At 37.6% G+C, this 17673-nt stretch overlaps 1 protein-coding gene across 2 annotated transcripts; it reads left to right on the top strand.

Moving 5' to 3' along the window:
* Window positions 1–10334: 10334 nt before the first annotated feature.
* zfpl1 (zinc finger protein-like 1) lies at window positions 10335–15977 on the top strand. 2 transcript variants are annotated; one of them, XM_032577104.1, is made up of 8 exons: window positions 10335–10514; window positions 12225–12384; window positions 12478–12589; window positions 12703–12896; window positions 13166–13241; window positions 14004–14189; window positions 14261–14381; window positions 14485–15977. In XM_032577104.1, exons 2-8 carry the CDS (start codon window positions 12283–12285, stop codon window positions 14669–14671), a joined length of 978 nt encoding a protein of 325 aa, XP_032432995.1. In that variant the 5' UTR covers window positions 10335–10514; window positions 12225–12282; the 3' UTR covers window positions 14672–15977. The 2 variants fall into 2 exon arrangements, with proteins under 2 accessions (XP_032432995.1, XP_032432996.1); XM_032577105.1 differs by having other exon boundaries at window positions 10336–10514; window positions 12272–12384.
* Window positions 15978–17673: the final 1696 nt, after the last annotated feature.

Below are 17673 nucleotides of genomic sequence, written 5' to 3'. Positions count from 1 at the left end.
CTTCATAAAAAAAAAAAAAAAAGATGGTCTTTGTTCCAAAACACTGTAATCATTTTCTAAAGAATCTGCACCGAAAAGTTCAACACTGATCAAGTTCAGCATTTATAAATGACTTTTGTTCCTGTTAGTTTGTTCCCTGACGAAACTCAACGTGTGTAATATTTTTACACAGCTAAAAGTTTAAACTTTTATTACAAAAAAATGATAAAAAACATTTCTCATCACATTTCTTTTCTTAGATACTTCAGCAAAGTTTATGCAGTTTAAAGTCAGTTATCTTTTGTAAGTCAAAATTTGCTATTTGTAGAAATTCATAATATTAATAAATCTAGTGCTGCATTTAACAAGTGGTTTGTAGTCTATGTACGTCTACTTTTTATCAGCATCATTTATCAGATTGCTACAATCGACAGTAGCCACACAGGTACACCCACTAGAAGGAAACAAACTCACCCAGTACAACACTTTCATTCTATTGGCTGAGAGGTTGCTAGGCGACGGTGCTTTCTTTTGTTCCAGAAGCAAACAGAAAATGTTTCGTAAGTGAGCAGAGAGTCCGAGCAGAGACTATGTCTGAGTGCGAGGAGAAGTTTTGAGAAGAAAGACATGAAGTCCTGCTTTCAACAGGAAAACGTAAGCAAAAGTCTTAAAAGTTTGGAGAACAAAAGACACGAAATCCTGTTTTCAGACTGAAAATGTGTGCTCTTGGATTATGGCAGGAAAATTCCCCCATAACTACATGAGACACAAAACTAGCAGAAGTAGTAAAATTATTAATCACAAATTACAAAAAGAAATTAAAAATACCTGTGAGATTTACCAAAAATATATTTACTTGTAAATAATTATTGACAAAAGCAACTTTATAAGGTAAAAAGTTTGCTTAAAACACTGAAATAGAATGTGTCCAAGTGAGTTTTAGCATTGAATGTGTAGGTCCTTAAATAACTCATTGTCTCTTCTTCTGGATAGGGTTTCTTGATATTCATAGCCAGATTTATAGTGTTTCACAGAGGTGATGCTAAAAACAGATGTAGGATCCATATTTTGCTGTCCTGAAATGATATAGACTAGAGCTTGGGTCTGCAACTCTGGAGCCACATGCTGCTCTCCATCACTTTCACTGTAAAAAAAAAAAAAAAAAAGAACCTTACGAATAAATGTTTATATTTCAATACAATGGAATTATTATTTTTTATTTTAGAGTTTTCAAAACAAAATTAGAATAATACATACCTGTGTGTGTTATTGCTGGCCTGACTATGAAAGGCCCATTTAAGCCTTGTTCTGCCACTCTCACATGCATATATTCTTCTCACACATACAAACATTTTTTTTCTCACCCGAACAATTTTTTCCCCCTCATATAAAGATGCATCCCTTTAAAAATAAAACCCTCTCCCATTGCATATGTGCATATTTGTTACACAACTATAAATCATCTCACTCACTAACAGCAATCTTCACATCTTAAAATATGTAAAACACCTTGGAATAAATTCATTTTAATTGTAGTGGCATAATATCACCCAAAAGATGCTGCCTTTAGTTTAACTATATTAAGTAGGAGGAATAACAATCCAATATTGTAAAATAAGTTTTAATTAAATTACCCGTTCCACAATTAGGGAGTCCACTGCTGCTGTTAATATTATGCACAACTCCCTTTTGCAAAAGATAACATTTTTTAATCTTAAAAGTCCCCTCACTCATAAAAATCTCCAAAGGGAGAGATTTCTGTTTTGCTCTAATGGGAAAATAGAAAGTGTGGTTTTGCTCTCCAAATAAGATTCATAGATGTGTGTGTGTGTTTTTTTGGTTAAAATCTCAAAATAATTTTAACACGCACAGAAAATATTTGTGTGCGTGTGATAAAAAAAAAGTGGTTTCCTAATGCAGTTTACACACTCACAGCAAAAATAGTATAATATGTATAGCTCTAATTTAGTTGGTTTAGAAGTAGTATTTCATGGAAGGATAACATTTTGCAGGTTTAGACAGACAGAAAAAATGGTTTCTGTAATTGGAAAGATTCCAGATTAGACTTTGATGAGCTAAAATGAAATGATAGCTTGCAATATATTACCAATACAGGCGTTGCTGTATTATTTAGAAGCACTATTTTGTTCTATTTTACCCATTAACCATCTCAATTTAACAGTCAAACTTTGCAAACACAAGTCCAACAATGGAAAGTGATGATTCTTGTAAGCAGAGGGATTTTCCTAGCAGAAGCTAACAGGCTCTGGAGATAAATGCACAATTTTAACTTTTCAAAAAATGTTTTTCAACATCAACTTCTGTCTGTAAAAAACACATTTTAGCCAATACAATCCAACAATATGTGATGTATATGGCCAACAGGGGCATCTATTAAAAATCAAATTAGGCTTGAAGGAGGTAATACCCTGTTGTCAGTTACCTGGAGTTCACTCTTCTTTGCTTCGAGAAGTACTATTTTACGTTCTAAGCAACTAAAATACTTAATTGACTTGTGAAATTCTACATATGTTTGTAGCTCCACAAAGTAAGTCATAATGCCACAGCATCACTAATGGTTCATCTCCCTCTGCTCATACATTTAATTTATTTTCATTGACCTTTCCTTCGTTGACTTTCTGTCAGCAGACTTGGGGTCAGGCTGCATTCAGGGTTGATTCAGGTTCTGTGCGTTCTGAGTTGTGTTAGATTGGGTCTAAAACTCATTTGCATTCTGAACCTTGTATTATACTAAAGTGAGCAAGCACTCTTTCCTGCCTCCAAAAATGCTCATAGTGATAAACAGAAACACAAGCTTGACATGGCTGAAAGGGTTAGTCAACCAGCAGTAAAACCATGGATGTTATCAGGTCAGAGTCACAGGTTGGCAGAGAATGATTCAGTATCAAAACAGCAACAGCATGAAACATCTCTGACTAAGTCTGTGGCAGTAAAAGCAGGACAGGCGAACCCTACGTCTGCCTTTATGGACACAAAAAAGAAGAGAAACAAGTGTTAGCATGTTCGCGATGAGCATGTTAGCATGCTAGCTTGAGGTTTAGCTCATTTAGCTTCACAAAACGGTAGCACAGCTGAACTCTTGTATTGACCACCGGTGAAAGTGCTCTGACTGGCAGTTAGCTTTCCGTTGTGGCAAGGATTTGTTTGCTTTTCCTCAAACCCACAGCAATATCACATTCCATACACAGGTATGGAAATTATTGTTGACAATAATGCTCTTAAATTCAACTTTTATCATCTTTAACATCTCTTTTGTTCGAGTTTGGAAACAAACTTTTGTGTACAAGTTTGCATGTTTTATTGCATTTCTTTTACAATGCAATTCTTTTTACAGTATTGAGAACAAATAGCCATATGTTTTTTTTATTAAACGGTTTTATGTTTGGTTTTGTTATTGTTTGTTTCCTAACCAGGACACACGTTATAAAAAGGTGTTTTTGAAAATATGAATGAGTTTTATTTCCCCACCAGCCACAGAGATTAATTTCATAATCTCTATGACACAATGATAGTCAGAGATTCCCCAAAGATAACCTGCATTGCAACAAAGTGTCTCTTATCTTCTATTTATGCTCTTATCTATTAGCACCTGGAGTGGGACCCCCCAGCCTGTGACACACCACTCAAGGTCTCCACAGTTTCTTTATCCATCACGAGGGCCCGGATCTCCTACTGTGCAGTGTCAACGTAATTTACTGTCTTATAAAGCAGGACCCTCTGAGACTTTAATGGTGATTACGGACTATCCTGAGAACCAATAACAGCCGAGAGCTGGGATGGGGAGGGTCTGCACACCTACACTCCCTGTCATCCAGGGCACTTAGTCTTTGATTGCTTGCCTGTTGTCCTTTCAGGTGACCCTTCACAAACATGAGCCAAACATGAGGATTGTTTGGCTGATTGTTCTAAACCCACCTCACGCTCAATGTTAAACATCCCTCTGCTGTTAACATACCTGCTTTTAAATGTAAACACTGATTACCTGTCTCCCTAACAAACAAGCTGCGCTCTGTCACAGCATCTTCCATATATGGGCAAGAGGAAGAGTGCGCAGCACCATACTTCCGGGACAAGATGCCCCGGCTACATCTGAATAACTGAACAGTTGTCATTGTTAAATCTCTTAGGATTATTTATTCTTTTGGAAGCGTGTGTTATTGTGTTTAGAACAACGTTGTTCGCAAACTATGTTTTTCCAAGTCAAGCTTCAAACTGACATTAACATTTCCATAAAGGATGCATGATATATAGGCCACCTAAAGTATAGGGTGTAAATTTAATAATTACCTTTCAAACTAATTCAACAAGTTAAGATTTAACATATTTATCTTTTTTCGGAATGTTAAACTCAACTTAAAAAACAAAACTGTTATTAACTGTTCTGAATCCAAAAACAGTGAATTAGATACATTTACCTATATTTTTAAAGCAAGAGCACTTCCTTCAGAAATTCTGTGACCTACTTCTTAAAGATCTGTTCTTTTTCTCCTTTCCTTGATTAGAAAGATTTGCAAGGTTATTAGGAAACCTTGATCTAAATCAGCATTTAAAACCTTTTGTCTGGTCTAATCAGTACTCAGGACATAAACAGTAATCAGGAAATTAGCAAAGAGTGAGGCTCAGTTTGGGAGAATAAATGAACTGAAGGGTCTTCGTAATGATGCTTATTTGGCAAGACACAAAAAAGTCAGAGGCTATTTCAGCTTGTTTTATTTTATTTTTTTTAAACAATAAGCCAAAGTCATGTTAGATGCAGAAAGACGAACTGTTGGGGTTGGGGTGCAGCTGCTATGCAGAAGCCATAGTCCTCAGCTGTAGCATCTGCTATAGAAAGAACCCATAGACAAGTCATTCTTTTTCTCATTGAAGAAGAAGAGCCACTGCAACCAGCTGCAGTCCCACATTTCCACTCTTTAGTGGTCTTAGAGGGTCTTAGGAATACAGTCTAAGACCACAATGTCAATACTCACCCCTTCAGAGCTGGGTTTTTCAGTCCAGTATTTGGGGTTGGAGATAATGGAATGGACTCCCTGGATTGTTGACCTCAGTCCAACTGAACACTTGATGGACAAGCCAGAATGACCAACACAACCAGACTTACCAGCTTCCAACAAATGCTGGTTGAGGAATGAGATGCCATCCTACAGCAGCTGGTGACGGTGACTATAGGGAGGTTCCAACTTGTTGTGGTTGTGAGTAGTTCTTCCACAGACTACCTTGTCTGTTAAGTTAATCATCATTATATGTTGTTTTTATTTCAAACTTAATTTAATTTAATGTTGTTAATTGCAGCATAATTTGTTTGACAGAAGGGGATGATTTGGGGTGCAACTGCTGCAGAACCTCCAAGTGATTTTTTCTTATAAAAGTGCAGTGAAGGGAATAAATAATCTGTCCAGTGGTGCAAAATTTATTGTCAACAGTAAAGAAATGATCAACACAAATTTCCTCACTTTTTATGCTTACGTTTATTTTTGATTAACCCTAACTCTAACCCTTACACTTCTTGTAGAAGGTCCCCAAATGAGCAGCCGTCTTGTCCAACTGGTCTCCTTTCAAATGTGTTAGGTTAACATGAGAAAGACAATCATCTCCTTGTTTCCAATTTGTGTCTATTTTGGAGAGTAATCTGCTTCATCTCACTGTTACAGTTAGAAACAAAGGGGATTTATTTGTGCAACCACATGTACTGCTTCTCTGACTGCCATAGTCTGCAGTGTAATCGTGATTTTTTTTTTCCCCCAGCAAACTCTGTGGCGAGGATAATCCAGGATCTCCAGACCTCTCAGTCGTTGATAAGATTACAAGGTCTCAGATGAAATGGAGACATGAGCAAAGGTTTGAAGGCCAGGGAGGAGCCAGTCAGGACCGAGGTAATGTCACTGCCGTTTCAATGTTTATTGGGAGCGGCACACACAGATCCCCTTCAAGCATCACACACACACCCCTGCACGCCCCCGCAGGCACACACACACAAGCATTTCCCTGTATTGATCTGTCCAGAAAAAGAGTTGAGGTCAGCAGGCATATGTCTAAATTTCTTTCTCTCTGTCGCTCACACTCCATTTGTCTCTGTCTGATTCAATACTCTCCTTCCCCCCATCAGGGGGCCGTGTCTCAGGCGTACATCTGCGACTCCCTTTCCCTGACCCTCTCTCACACTCCGGAGTTTCTTTGTCTCCGTCTCTTTGCCCTTCACTTGACATCCATAAATCAATCAGACCAATTTCATCCAGAACAAAGCCTGATGGATTTGCTTCGAAGCCACCGTCCTGATAAAGTAACGGCATCCAGAGTGTAATTACCCTTTGAATTAGATGATGTGGCTATGTGACCATGGATTTGATTTAGCTTAATTTTCAGCTATCTCTCTCATACACACAACCACACACCCGCCCACACCCACACAAATAATATGCAATCCTGCGATAATGCTGTTAAAAAACCTGAGATGTGGAGCTTTTTTTTTTTTTTTTTTTAGCTTTTTCCATTAGTTAACTATTTATTTGTTGACTGGAAAGAGTTAAATACTTATTTTCATGTCACCCTTTGGTTTGAGGATAGCTGTTAGAAGTTGACAAAGTTGAGGACCTGATTGCATCTCTCGGTGCATTCACACCAACCCTGTTTAGTCCACTTTGGTCGAACTCTAGTTTGTTTGGAGATGTGTGAATGTGGAATCAAACTCTGATGTAGACCAAAAAAAGAAACTCTGGTCTGCCTAAAAGACCTGGGTGTCTGTTCGGTTGAAATGAATTCTGGTGCGGGTTTGAATGCATGTGTGAATGAAAGCAAGACCACCCCCAAAAGTAGGAGGCAGACTATATCACGGGGCATTCTGGGTAAATACAACCAAAACAATTGCGCAAGTCTAGCTTTAGAAATGGCTCATGGTCTTTTACCAAAGACAACTGCGAAAGTTTTGTTTTCATAGTGTGAGGAGGGAAGTTGCATTCATGTCTTCTTTAGAGGTTTTCATGCCGTTCTCTTCAGTGGTTCTTGACGCAGCGCCACCACAGGCGAGGAGGTGAACAGGTTTTTCAAAGAGTTTGTTTCATTTGACGCAGTGCAGTGTGAAAGCGAACAGCACCAACTGAAAATGTAACAAATATTGCAACTTTGGTCCTCGTTTGAACCAAATCTACCAGACTATCAGATGTGACAACATTCATCGAACAAGAATCCGGAAACCTCATACTGACTGTTTTTTTTTTTTTATTACACTTGGAGTGATAGGAACACTTGAATTCATTAATTTGGATGAATAGTGCTTGGTATTTTTATGCATATTTAATTGTTTCTGGGTTTTATTTTCTGTTGGATGACAACTAATTATTTTGGAGTGAATGCAAGAGTACTTGAGGGCCTTTCTGATGAGAACAAGAGCCACATCCAATCTTTGTTAAAAGGCCGTGTGAGCACAATTGACAAAAGAACGTGGATCGCTGAAAGGATTTGTTTTATGCTGGTATTGATTGTTTGTCTCATATAACAAATTGTAATGCGGGAAATGTGTTTCTATAACTCAAAATGAAAATACTTATTTTCTCAGGGCACATTTTTATTCTGTTTTGATGAGTTCACCAATGAAATTGCTCTGTTTGTTTATTTTTGGATGACTTGCTAACAGCTTTACTGATACATCGCAGCTCATTTTACCATAAAATCCCCCTTTTTTTTCTCTTAATGTACAGTAATCCAAGCGCGACATGTCAAAGTAACACATGTGAGCATGTAGAGGCTGTGCTCTGACTGCAGCATCAGGGAGGAGAATAATTAAACGAGCCATGCCTGAATCTTAACACTCTCCCTCACAGATAGAGCTGATAGCTGATCAATACCTGCCAGACTCAATCAGTCAATAACGTCCTGCAGCCTAACGCGGCTCGGCGCTCCGTCACCGTGTTCAGGCCGAGCTGCAGCACCCCGGGGGCTGATACGTCCTCCAGCGTCTCTGTCATTTGTCTTTAGATTTGCCTTCATCTGAAAGCCACGTTCCCCCTTCGTTGCCCCCACTGTCAGTGATTTATGCTCTTCCCCGCTTGTCACTGCGGGACACTACAGGTCCATGCTCCTTGGCACAAACTCATTTAGTCTCGCTCTCTGTTTTTCTCACAGAGGGCTGAGAGGGTTGACACAGGTATCCGTGTTGCTGAAACATGTTCCATCTAATGAGCTGGTGGAAGTTGTTCCCATTTGTGAGGGGAACAAATGACTCCCCCGTTCAGCCGTCTTTTGTGAAACAGTGAATTTGTTTTTCTTTGACTTTTTGCTGTGTCATGTTTTAAGCCAAATTTGACATAACACTGAATGATAAATATGCAGCACTGCTCTGTCTCCCTGCTTTGCTCTTGGTTTGTTCCTTTAATTTTTCATTTTCTCATTTTGCCCTCAATGTCTCCCTCTACAGGCAATTTAGGGGGGCAGTGAAGTGTGAAGGAAACAATTTGTTCTCATATTCAGCCACGGTCATTGACACACGCAAGCTTGCATGCAGACTTTTTGAAATTTCAGCTTTTTAAAGGAGCCGGATAAAAGCTGTTCACCTGCAGAGCTGATGAACTGATGAACCACAGGTTTTAGATGATACAGGTTGTTCGGTGGATCCTTTGTGAAAATCCTTCATGTAATTACTGATAGTTCTTATTAATTTAGTGGATTAATTGATTCAGTTTTCAAAACGAACTTGTTTCATTACTTATTCTATCAAAATGAAACTATGTTTGCTTCCTAAAGATTAATTCATACCTCCATCACGACATGTCTGTGCATATTTTATGACTGATAACATGCACTGGTATCTATTGTGTAACGTTTTGTAAAAAGTGTACATGCACGACTAATTTTTTCACAATTTGTCGTGTTATTGTCACAAACCACCAAGTATTTTTTATTCTTTTTTAAGTGCCAGACGAGCACCGAGTAGTTCTGAATTAAAGAAAAACAATACACTGCGTTAAAACTATCTTTCAACTAAAAATCTAAGAAAATTTACATTTGTATTCCAACATTCTGCTTTGACTTACGGCCATTTTTCTGGTGAGCATGACTCAGTTGTCATGTCAAGAGATTAGATGAAGAATTGAGCAGTACTCCATAGGAATGTGTGGATATTGATTGAACAAGTGGACTATTTACTAGTTAGGTGAATGAAAGGCATTGCATTTCACTGGAATTTATTTAGCGTTATTAGACTGAAAGAGAGCAAATACATTTAAATGGAGCTTTGCTATACATTTTTTTAAGGTATGTATAATTTTCTTTCCCTCTCACTGCATTAATTTGTGTGTTTCTACTTTGTCTTCCCAAAACAACTCAGTGTTTTACAACTTTTCAGACACCTTTTGATTCAGGTGCTTGATTGCCATGTTTTTATATTGGTTATTTTAAATGTATATTTTATTGTTTTTACTGTATGTTGTGTTTTATCTGTTCCTCTTTGTTTCTGTTGACTTCTAACTTTATTGTTTATTATTGTTTAAAAGAGTGTTATTTCATTTCTCTGTTGTGTTAAATTTAAAGCAATGCTTTTATTTGTTTAAGGTACAATGCATGTCATTTTCCCAGCTCATATTCCTGATATTTGAAACTTGAAATGTTGTTAAAAGGTCCATCAGATAAAATAGTGATATAGATTAGACTCCAGTCATTTTTTTTCTGTAAACCATTAATAAATAAAAGCACATTTTTAGAATTTCTTTTTTTAGACTTTTGAGAAAAACTCTGCAAAATTTTGCAAGCTTATGCACACAGACCCATAGCAAACCATTATTGATTATCTGTTTAAAAGATAACATTTTTATGGGTGGCTAAGAGATGAAAGGTTAACATTTTTATCTTCAGTGTAACAGCTGACATGTAATTGGCTTACGTCAACATTTAAAAAAAAAAAAAAACAACTTTCAAAACAGAGAAAACATTTTTTGAAAAAGAAACAACTACAAAAAGACTTAAGATCAAAAACCAAACTATTTTTTGATACCTCAGTTATTATTTACTTCGACATAAAAATCTGGGACTAAATATTGTCTTTCTTTCTAACCAGCAAAATCCCATAGTTTCCATTATTTTACCTGCCAACCTGAAGTATTAAATACCAATCAATAGAAGTAGCTAGGCTACAAGAAAATGTGATTGGTTGGATTTATATTGCTGTGCAGGTAAACCATCTAAATTACCACAGAAATAAATATAAACTTGACAAATTGTTATATATGGGAGTGTGACTTTAATCACGAACTTTACTATTTCTAAGAAACATTAAATGACTCTCTCCGCTCGGTAGGGGGCAGCATGTGTTGGTGAGGCCACCAATGAAAACCCACGAGCAGGAAGTAGAAGTCCGGAAGAGACGTGGCACATAAACACATAGAGGAAGCAGACAGCTCAGGTTTATGATGACATCCACTGTAGCAACTTTCATTGGGAATTTAGGGAGACACCTTAAATGACAGCTTTGTAGCAGCACTTGAAACAAACGACTCTTCTTTAATGTCAGCGTGACAGCTAACAAGGTGAGTTTTTACTTTGTTACTTCGTTAGCTCCTGCAGCTAGCTGGATTAGCTCGCTGAGCTAGCAGCTAACCAATGTGAGAGTCGTAAATGTGGGAGTGAAGCTGCCGGAAGATGTTTTTGTTTTTGCTGAAAAGATGTGGTACTAATATGTAAATATGCTTTTTAAACGGTTAGTTTATTTAAAAAGTCTTAAAGAGTTTGTTATAGCGGGTGGTGAGGTTGAACTTTGGTCAACATGTAGCATTACTGCGTGGTGTTTGTAACTATTGGTAACATGGGCTGGAAGTAAGATGTGTTTTGGGTGCTCTTATTAATATTCTTTTTTTTTAACATCCAACATCTTCAGCTTGTCACGTTTAAAGCATGATTAGGGCGTATATAAACAAGAAAACGACACATTAGGGATTACAATCAGCTGCAAAAATATTAAATTGTAGTTTATTAAATGTAGGTTTTTCTTCACCTGAGAAACCTTTGAACTTTGGGTAATAAACATTAAAACTGTCCCATTTTCTAAATGGTACATCCATCCTTCCACTTTCTTACAGTTTGTGGTTTTGCAGGCTCCGTTTTAAAAGCCTTTCCACTGACTTGTCTGAATTAAATAAGAATTTTCATTAGAACATTAATGTTACTTTAAATAGGATTGAAAACTCTAGAAATTTAATTTTGGGAAGGTTTGACATAAAAAACAGTTATGTTGGATCATTACATCTCTTTCACTGTGATGTAGGTGTCATAAAAAATACAATTTCCACTTGTAAGCAAGAAACTCTTGCTGGTCAGGTTTTCACAGCTGCATTGTTTCAGAGGAATAGTTCACATTCACTAATGGGGCTTTGTTAACGTTACCATAAATCTACATCTATCTATTTTATTGCTGTGGCATATTCTACCTCATTATTCGCAATATCTGTTTGCACCCCTAACAATTTCTTTACAGCAATTGAATTGTAACTGAAGCACAATTAGCTTTAATAAAGGCCAGTTTCTCCTTGAAACTCTTCAAAATGGGGAAGACGAGACACAGCTCCTATTTAGGTAGATGTTTCGATCTTTATAATTTATTTTATTATGGTTATGAATGGGGCTCCTACATAGAGCTATGTGCTATGGACAGGAAAACATTATTTCAATAAATATATCTGTATTGAACTAAGACATGGTTTCAATTTAAAAATGTAGTTTTTAAAATCTGCTGCATTTTAATACTAACTTATAGAAAACAATAACTAAGTTTTTTGTTTTTTTTTTACAGAATTAAAGACAATTTATTTAAGAACTGCAGGATTTCTTTGATTAAAAATTCATTCCACATATTGTTGTAATCTCTTCTCAGATTAAACTTGCTGCAATAAGCAGCCTATCATATGATAAATTAATTCAGGCTCGATAATTTTCATTCTGATGATATTTTTTGAAGGGCAATTTTATGAAACTTGCCTTTATAACTTTTATTGACTTTTCTCCATAAATTATTGGACTTGTTTTATTGCCTGGCTCTATTCCTAATGATTCTGAAAATGTGTAGAAAACCTATTTATATTCCATATAGGCCTGAATAAGCATACAAAAGAAAAATAAAGTATTGGGGAAATCTTTTTTTTAAATTCCAGAATCAATTCCCTATTCCATGTTTGATCCGCTCGGATATTTCTGAGCTGTTATTGACAAAAATCCATTTTTTTTTTTTCTTTTTGGTTGTCCAGCAACAAAGCAGTAGCGGATCCGCATTGTTTATTTTTCCCCAACGCAGCGCATGCGGCTATGGGTCTGTGCAAGTGTCCGAAGAGGAAGGTGACCAACCTGTTCTGCTTCGAGCATCGTGTGAACGTGTGTGAACATTGCCTTGTTTCCAACCACAACAAGGTAAATGTTGGGGGGTGAAGAGCGTCTCGTCTCAGTCTAGTTATGTTTGTTTATTTAACGTTTGCATTGACAACCTGTTCTGCTGCTCCTCAGTGCATCGTCCAGTCTTATCTGCAGTGGCTTCAGGACAGCGATTACAACCCAAACTGTGCTCTGTGCAATAATCTGCTGACCACACACGACACAGTCAGACTGATCTGCTATGGTGAGATGAGCTCTTTTTGTGCCGTTGGATCTTTATAAACCCAGAACAGCAGAAGCGGGTGAGTTTGGCGAGAGGAAAATATCAACCCCGCTTGTCTTTTTGTCGACCCGTAGATGTTTTCCACTGGGCGTGTCTGAATAACTTGGCGTCTCGGCTGCCGCTCCACACGGCCCCAGCGGGGTACCAGTGCCCCTCCTGTCAGGGCCCAGTGTTCCCACCCTCTAATCTGGCCAGCCCAGTGGCTGATGTGCTGAGAGAGCAGCTCTCATCTGTGAACTGGGCTCGAGCTGGTTTAGGGTTGCCATTGGTAACGACCTGTTGATGTTTCTTTCCTTCTTGTTTTCTGTGTTTTCTCTTTCTTTCTTGTTTTCTTCCTGTGCTGTTTTCTTCTTTTTCATTCTTCTTTGTTGTTTTCTTTTGTTTTCATGTGTTCTCATTTTTTTTGCTTTTTTCTTTCTTGTTTTCTTTCCTTTTCTTTTTTTCTTTGTCTCATTTTTTGCTTTCTTTCTTTCCTTCTGTCTCTCTTTCTTCCTCTCTCTGCATTATGTGTGATAATAAAACTCTGTCCCCTGGCAGATTGAAGAGCCCGTTGGGGTTCTTGAAGAAACAACAGCCGATGTTTCTGACTACACAGACTGGTCAACATTTGATGGTGAGTCAATTGTTCGGACACACAAAGCATCAGAAAATCATTCCTTCCCCTTGAACTTCATCACATAGTTGTCACAATGAGGCTTCAAAAAATCTTTAGAGTGAGTTTGCCTCCCATCAGTGTAAATACTCTAAACATTCATCCAGCGCTACGGTGGAATGACTTAGGGATGGCCCAGTCAAAGACCAGACCTAACTCTATTTAACAATCTTCAGGAGTTGGAAATTTATGTTCACAGATGCTCTCTATCCTAATGTAGTGTCCAGATGTTCAAAACTGGCAGATAAATAACCCAGTAGACTTTATAGCGTTATATTCACAGGTCGAGGTGCTATAGACCAGTGTTTCCCTACCCTGGTCCTCAAGCCACACTGCCCTGCATGTTTTAGGTATTTCCTTGCTTCAGTCCAGCTGATTTCAATTAATGACTGATTAACAGGCGTTTGTTGAACTACAATCAGTTGAATCAGGCACATTAAAGCAGGGAAACCTCTAAAACATGTAGGACAGTGTGCCTTGAGGACCAGGGTTGGGAAACACTGCTGTAGACTCAGGGGAACTCAATGGAAATTCACTATATTCTTCTCCAATTTAAGATTTTTTTAAATTGTGTATCACACCTTACTTTGTGTTGGTTTGTTACATAAAATAAAAATAAAAAAACATTTCAGTTTGTAGTTGTAATCTGACAAAATTTGAATACTTTTGCAAAGTTCTGCCTTTGTGATTTATGAGTCAAATTGTATTTTTTTTTTCTCACAGGACAAGAAAAAAGTGGCGTTTATTCCAGTCACTCCTATAACACTAGCCTCAGCCCGCCTGCTGCCTCACCTCCGACACAAGAAAATGTTGGCGGACTTCATAAAAATGGGGATCCAAATATGCCGGAGCATTCTGTGGTCAACTTTCCTGCTGCTTCCACCAGTGACACTATCACAATACACACAGGTAGATCCCCAGAAAGCCTTTTGGTTCCAGCTTCTGTGACTTACTAACACATGCATGTTGTCGTTCGTCAGCGTCCTCGCCGAGAAAGGTCTACGACACGCGGGACGTTCACGGCTCTGTCACGCAGATCGACTTTGACGACGACAAGTACCGGCGGCGACCGGCGCTCAGCTGGTTCGCACGAATTTTAAAGTCAGTCCTTCGAAACTCCGTTGTGGCGCTGTGAGACTAGAGAATACAACGAATGAGGGTTTTGTTTGCTCCAGTTTTGTCTTATTTCATGCATTCTTTCCAGAAATCGTACCGGTGGAAAGAAGACAGCTCTGTCCTGGAAGCAGCGTGTCTTCATGCTCCTTTTGGTGGGAGTCCTGGGATTCTTCACGCTGATCATCATCATGGCGAAACTCGGACGCGCCTCGGCCGGCTCAGACCCAAACCTAGATCCTCTTCTTAACCCCAACATCCGTGTGGGGAAAAACTGAGGAGCAGCAGCGATTTGTTGTTTGGCCTGAAAAGAAACTGATGCACAAACTGCCCACCAGAGGGAGCTCTTTACCCAACTCCTAAGAGGACGTTCCTCAGACTGTAAAGAAGCAGTTCTCCCACCGTTCGGCCGGTTCTGTTGATCCAGGTGAGACGCAGAACTTATAAAGGCGACCCTGGGGCTAGACGCAGTTACATAATTTATCCAAATGTTGTTGTTGTTTTTGGTGACGAGGGGCAATACTTTATTCAGCTAACATTTCCCTGTGATCTGTGTAAGTTCATTTCTGTTTAGATTTTATGTGGAAGCATTGCTAATGTTGAAGAAACTTCAACTGTCTGCATTACAAACTGGTTGACTCTGTCGCCATGGGACCCGGAGTCAAACTTACCCGACACATCCTACGTTCCTACGACTATAATGATCTGCATTTCCTCTGCAAATTGAGTGCTTTGCTTTCAGATTTGACATTCACACTGTATGTATATTTTCCTGGTTGTTGTTTTTTTTTTTTTTTTTTTTTTGAGTGTCCATTAAATTGGAATCCCCCTAAAATGACACGTTTTACTGCTGAATCTTTTGATTTTCTTCTGGCTCTGCTTTTAGAAGTCCATTACTGCATCTATCACCTTCGTTACGCGCTGGTGTGGAAATATGTCCGGCACATTGTCGTGCCATTGTGACTACAGATTATGCAAAGTTCCTGCCTGTAAGCAGCATATTGATGCCAACACAGGAGGGGAAGCGCGGAAGTCGATAAGATTCCACATAATGGTCGTTCTGTTCTGCTCTCATCTATTAATGCTGCTGCCAAAATTACATTTAGAGATGTTTTTTTTTTTTTTCATTAAAGCTGCAGGGATTGTAGCATGACGGAACACGTTTAAAGATTGTTTTAAAATGTTTATTTTTCTACTTTCCGTGGTAAGCAGGAGGAAACAATGATTTATTACTAAATATTCTGCCTTTCAAAAGCTTTAATGTGTTGTTACAGACCCACACTTTAACAAATGATAGAGTAACGCAAACATGAGTCAGTAGCTTAGAGAACCACTTTTTTGCTTCTTTGCAGCTGTAAGTCTTTTGTTGTATTTCTTTAATTTCTGTTGGCTTCTCTCATAATTTCACAATACACTGAAGTTGGTGGTTTCGACATGTCTAAATGTGATTTTAAAAAGTTAAATGGGTATGAAAACATTTGGCAGCTGCATTAAATCTGTAGATTTTTGGTGTTTATACCCCTCGATTGTTCTTCATTTCCCTTGATTAAGTAAAAAAAAAAAGAAAGTGGACAAATACTAAAATTTTAGGTTTTTGTCATAGAAAATGAGACTATAAAATAGTTTTACAGAAATTATGTGCCATTTATTCTGTATAATTTACCTGGAAAACAAAAAACATAACTAGGTTGCGTAACATAAAACAAACAGAAAAAATAGTTTTAATTGCATGAAATGCTTCTTTATGGCTTCTAACTGAGAAATATTCCCATTTCGCTCTAAATTCTGTACAAAATTCTTAAAACGCTCAGAACTGTCCTTTCACATACTGAAATCAAAAATATCATTTAGAGAAATTTTGGTTAACTGTACTGTATTTTACATTTAAAAGTAATACATGAAAAATTAGACACCGTTACAAATTACTTTTCACATTTTGTTCACAAATGTTTTCATGTACGTCTGTGGAAATTTAGCAGTACCAAGTTTTAATTTATTTAATATGGCAATTCCCTTTCTTAATCATTAATAAGGTGTATTATTTAAGTTTCTTAAACAAACCCAATTCCCTTGGTCCACATTTATATGTGCAACTTCTTGCGTCTCACCTCAGCCACCAAACTAATCGCTTTGCAGATGTTTGTGTTCATAAATACCTTCCAACACACATTGTGTTTGCACATGACTGTTATCTGACTCTCCCAACTTTCCATCGTGTTGGTGACGCATCACAGGTTCGCTGCATTGATTGTTAGAGGATTTGAGTCACAGCTGAATTGATGCAGAGAAAGCTACTGGCTATTTCATACATACAGCGCCTTGAAAACGTACTCACACCCCTAGAATTTCTTTTGCGCATTTTGTCCGTTTCATTGGGTTCTTATGCTAAAGTAGCATATATCATGAAAGGAAAATATTCATGGTTTTATATGTAAACATCACCCTGAACGTACCAACCTCATCACGAGACATGGTGGTGGCAGCGACATGCTGTGGGGATGCTTGTCTACAGGGAAGATGGACTGAGCTGAATTCAAGAAAATCTGTTAAAGAAAAAACTGGAGAAGGCAGCAGAGGTTCATCTGTAAACAAACACCCAGAGCATCAATAAAATGTTTAGACGTTAGATAAAATTAAAAAGACATTGACGTCCAGGTGTAACTTTACAAAATATGCAAAGGTCTAAAACAGAATGATAAGTTTTAGTAAAACACTGTATATAAATTGGAATTAAAACAAAGGTCTTGACTCGGCCTTTGTTATCGTCAAAATACATTTTTATTTTTGTTTACATCTATATAAACTGAAAAAAAGAGAATATTTGATACAAATTATACTGGTAACAAGTAACTGAATTAAGTTAATGTTTTAAGTTTGTTAAATTTGACAATTTATTTAGGTTGGTTCAAATGTCCTCTATTTTTATTCTATTTATATCTATATGTATAGATAAACATAAGTAGCAAACTGGATTTATTCAAACGTGTGAAGTGCAGCGCCCTTTGTCACATTATTGGAGTTCAATGCGGCTCTCGGTAACTGAGTTATTAGCTTGTCCATTGCATTGACATAATAGGGACATACTTATCAATAATTTGACTTTGTTGTCAACATGCCGTTGTTATTTGCACGTCTGTTACAGAGTGTATTTATTTATATGATAGCTTCAACACAAATTAATACAAGGATGAACTTAGACTAATCCTTGAGCATTAAAGCAAAGAAGAAATATATTCTAATATATTATAAGTATAGAAAATAGAAACTTCAAGAGTAACAG

This window comes from Xiphophorus hellerii, chromosome 11 (assembly GCF_003331165.1).
Source record: "Xiphophorus hellerii strain 12219 chromosome 11, Xiphophorus_hellerii-4.1, whole genome shotgun sequence".
NCBI lineage: Eukaryota > Metazoa > Chordata > Actinopteri > Cyprinodontiformes > Poeciliidae > Xiphophorus > Xiphophorus hellerii.
Note: the sequence above shows the minus strand (reverse complement) of the source record. Positions and strands in the feature narration are given on the sequence as shown.

What these genes read in the sequence shown, in the direction of transcription:
- zfpl1 (XM_032577104.1), top strand. Translation starts at nt 12,283, where the DNA reads ATGGGTCTGTGCAAGTGTCCGAAGAGGAAGGTGACCAACCTGTTCTGC. An exon ending in AGTCAGACTGATCTGCTATG is followed by an intron (nt 12,590 to 12,702) that starts GTGAGATGAGCT and finishes GTCGACCCGTAG; the next exon opens with ATGTTTTCCACTGGGCGTGT. An exon ending in CTGGTTTAGGGTTGCCATTG is followed by an intron (nt 12,897 to 13,165) that starts GTAACGACCTGT and finishes GTCCCCTGGCAG; the next exon opens with ATTGAAGAGCCCGTTGGGGT.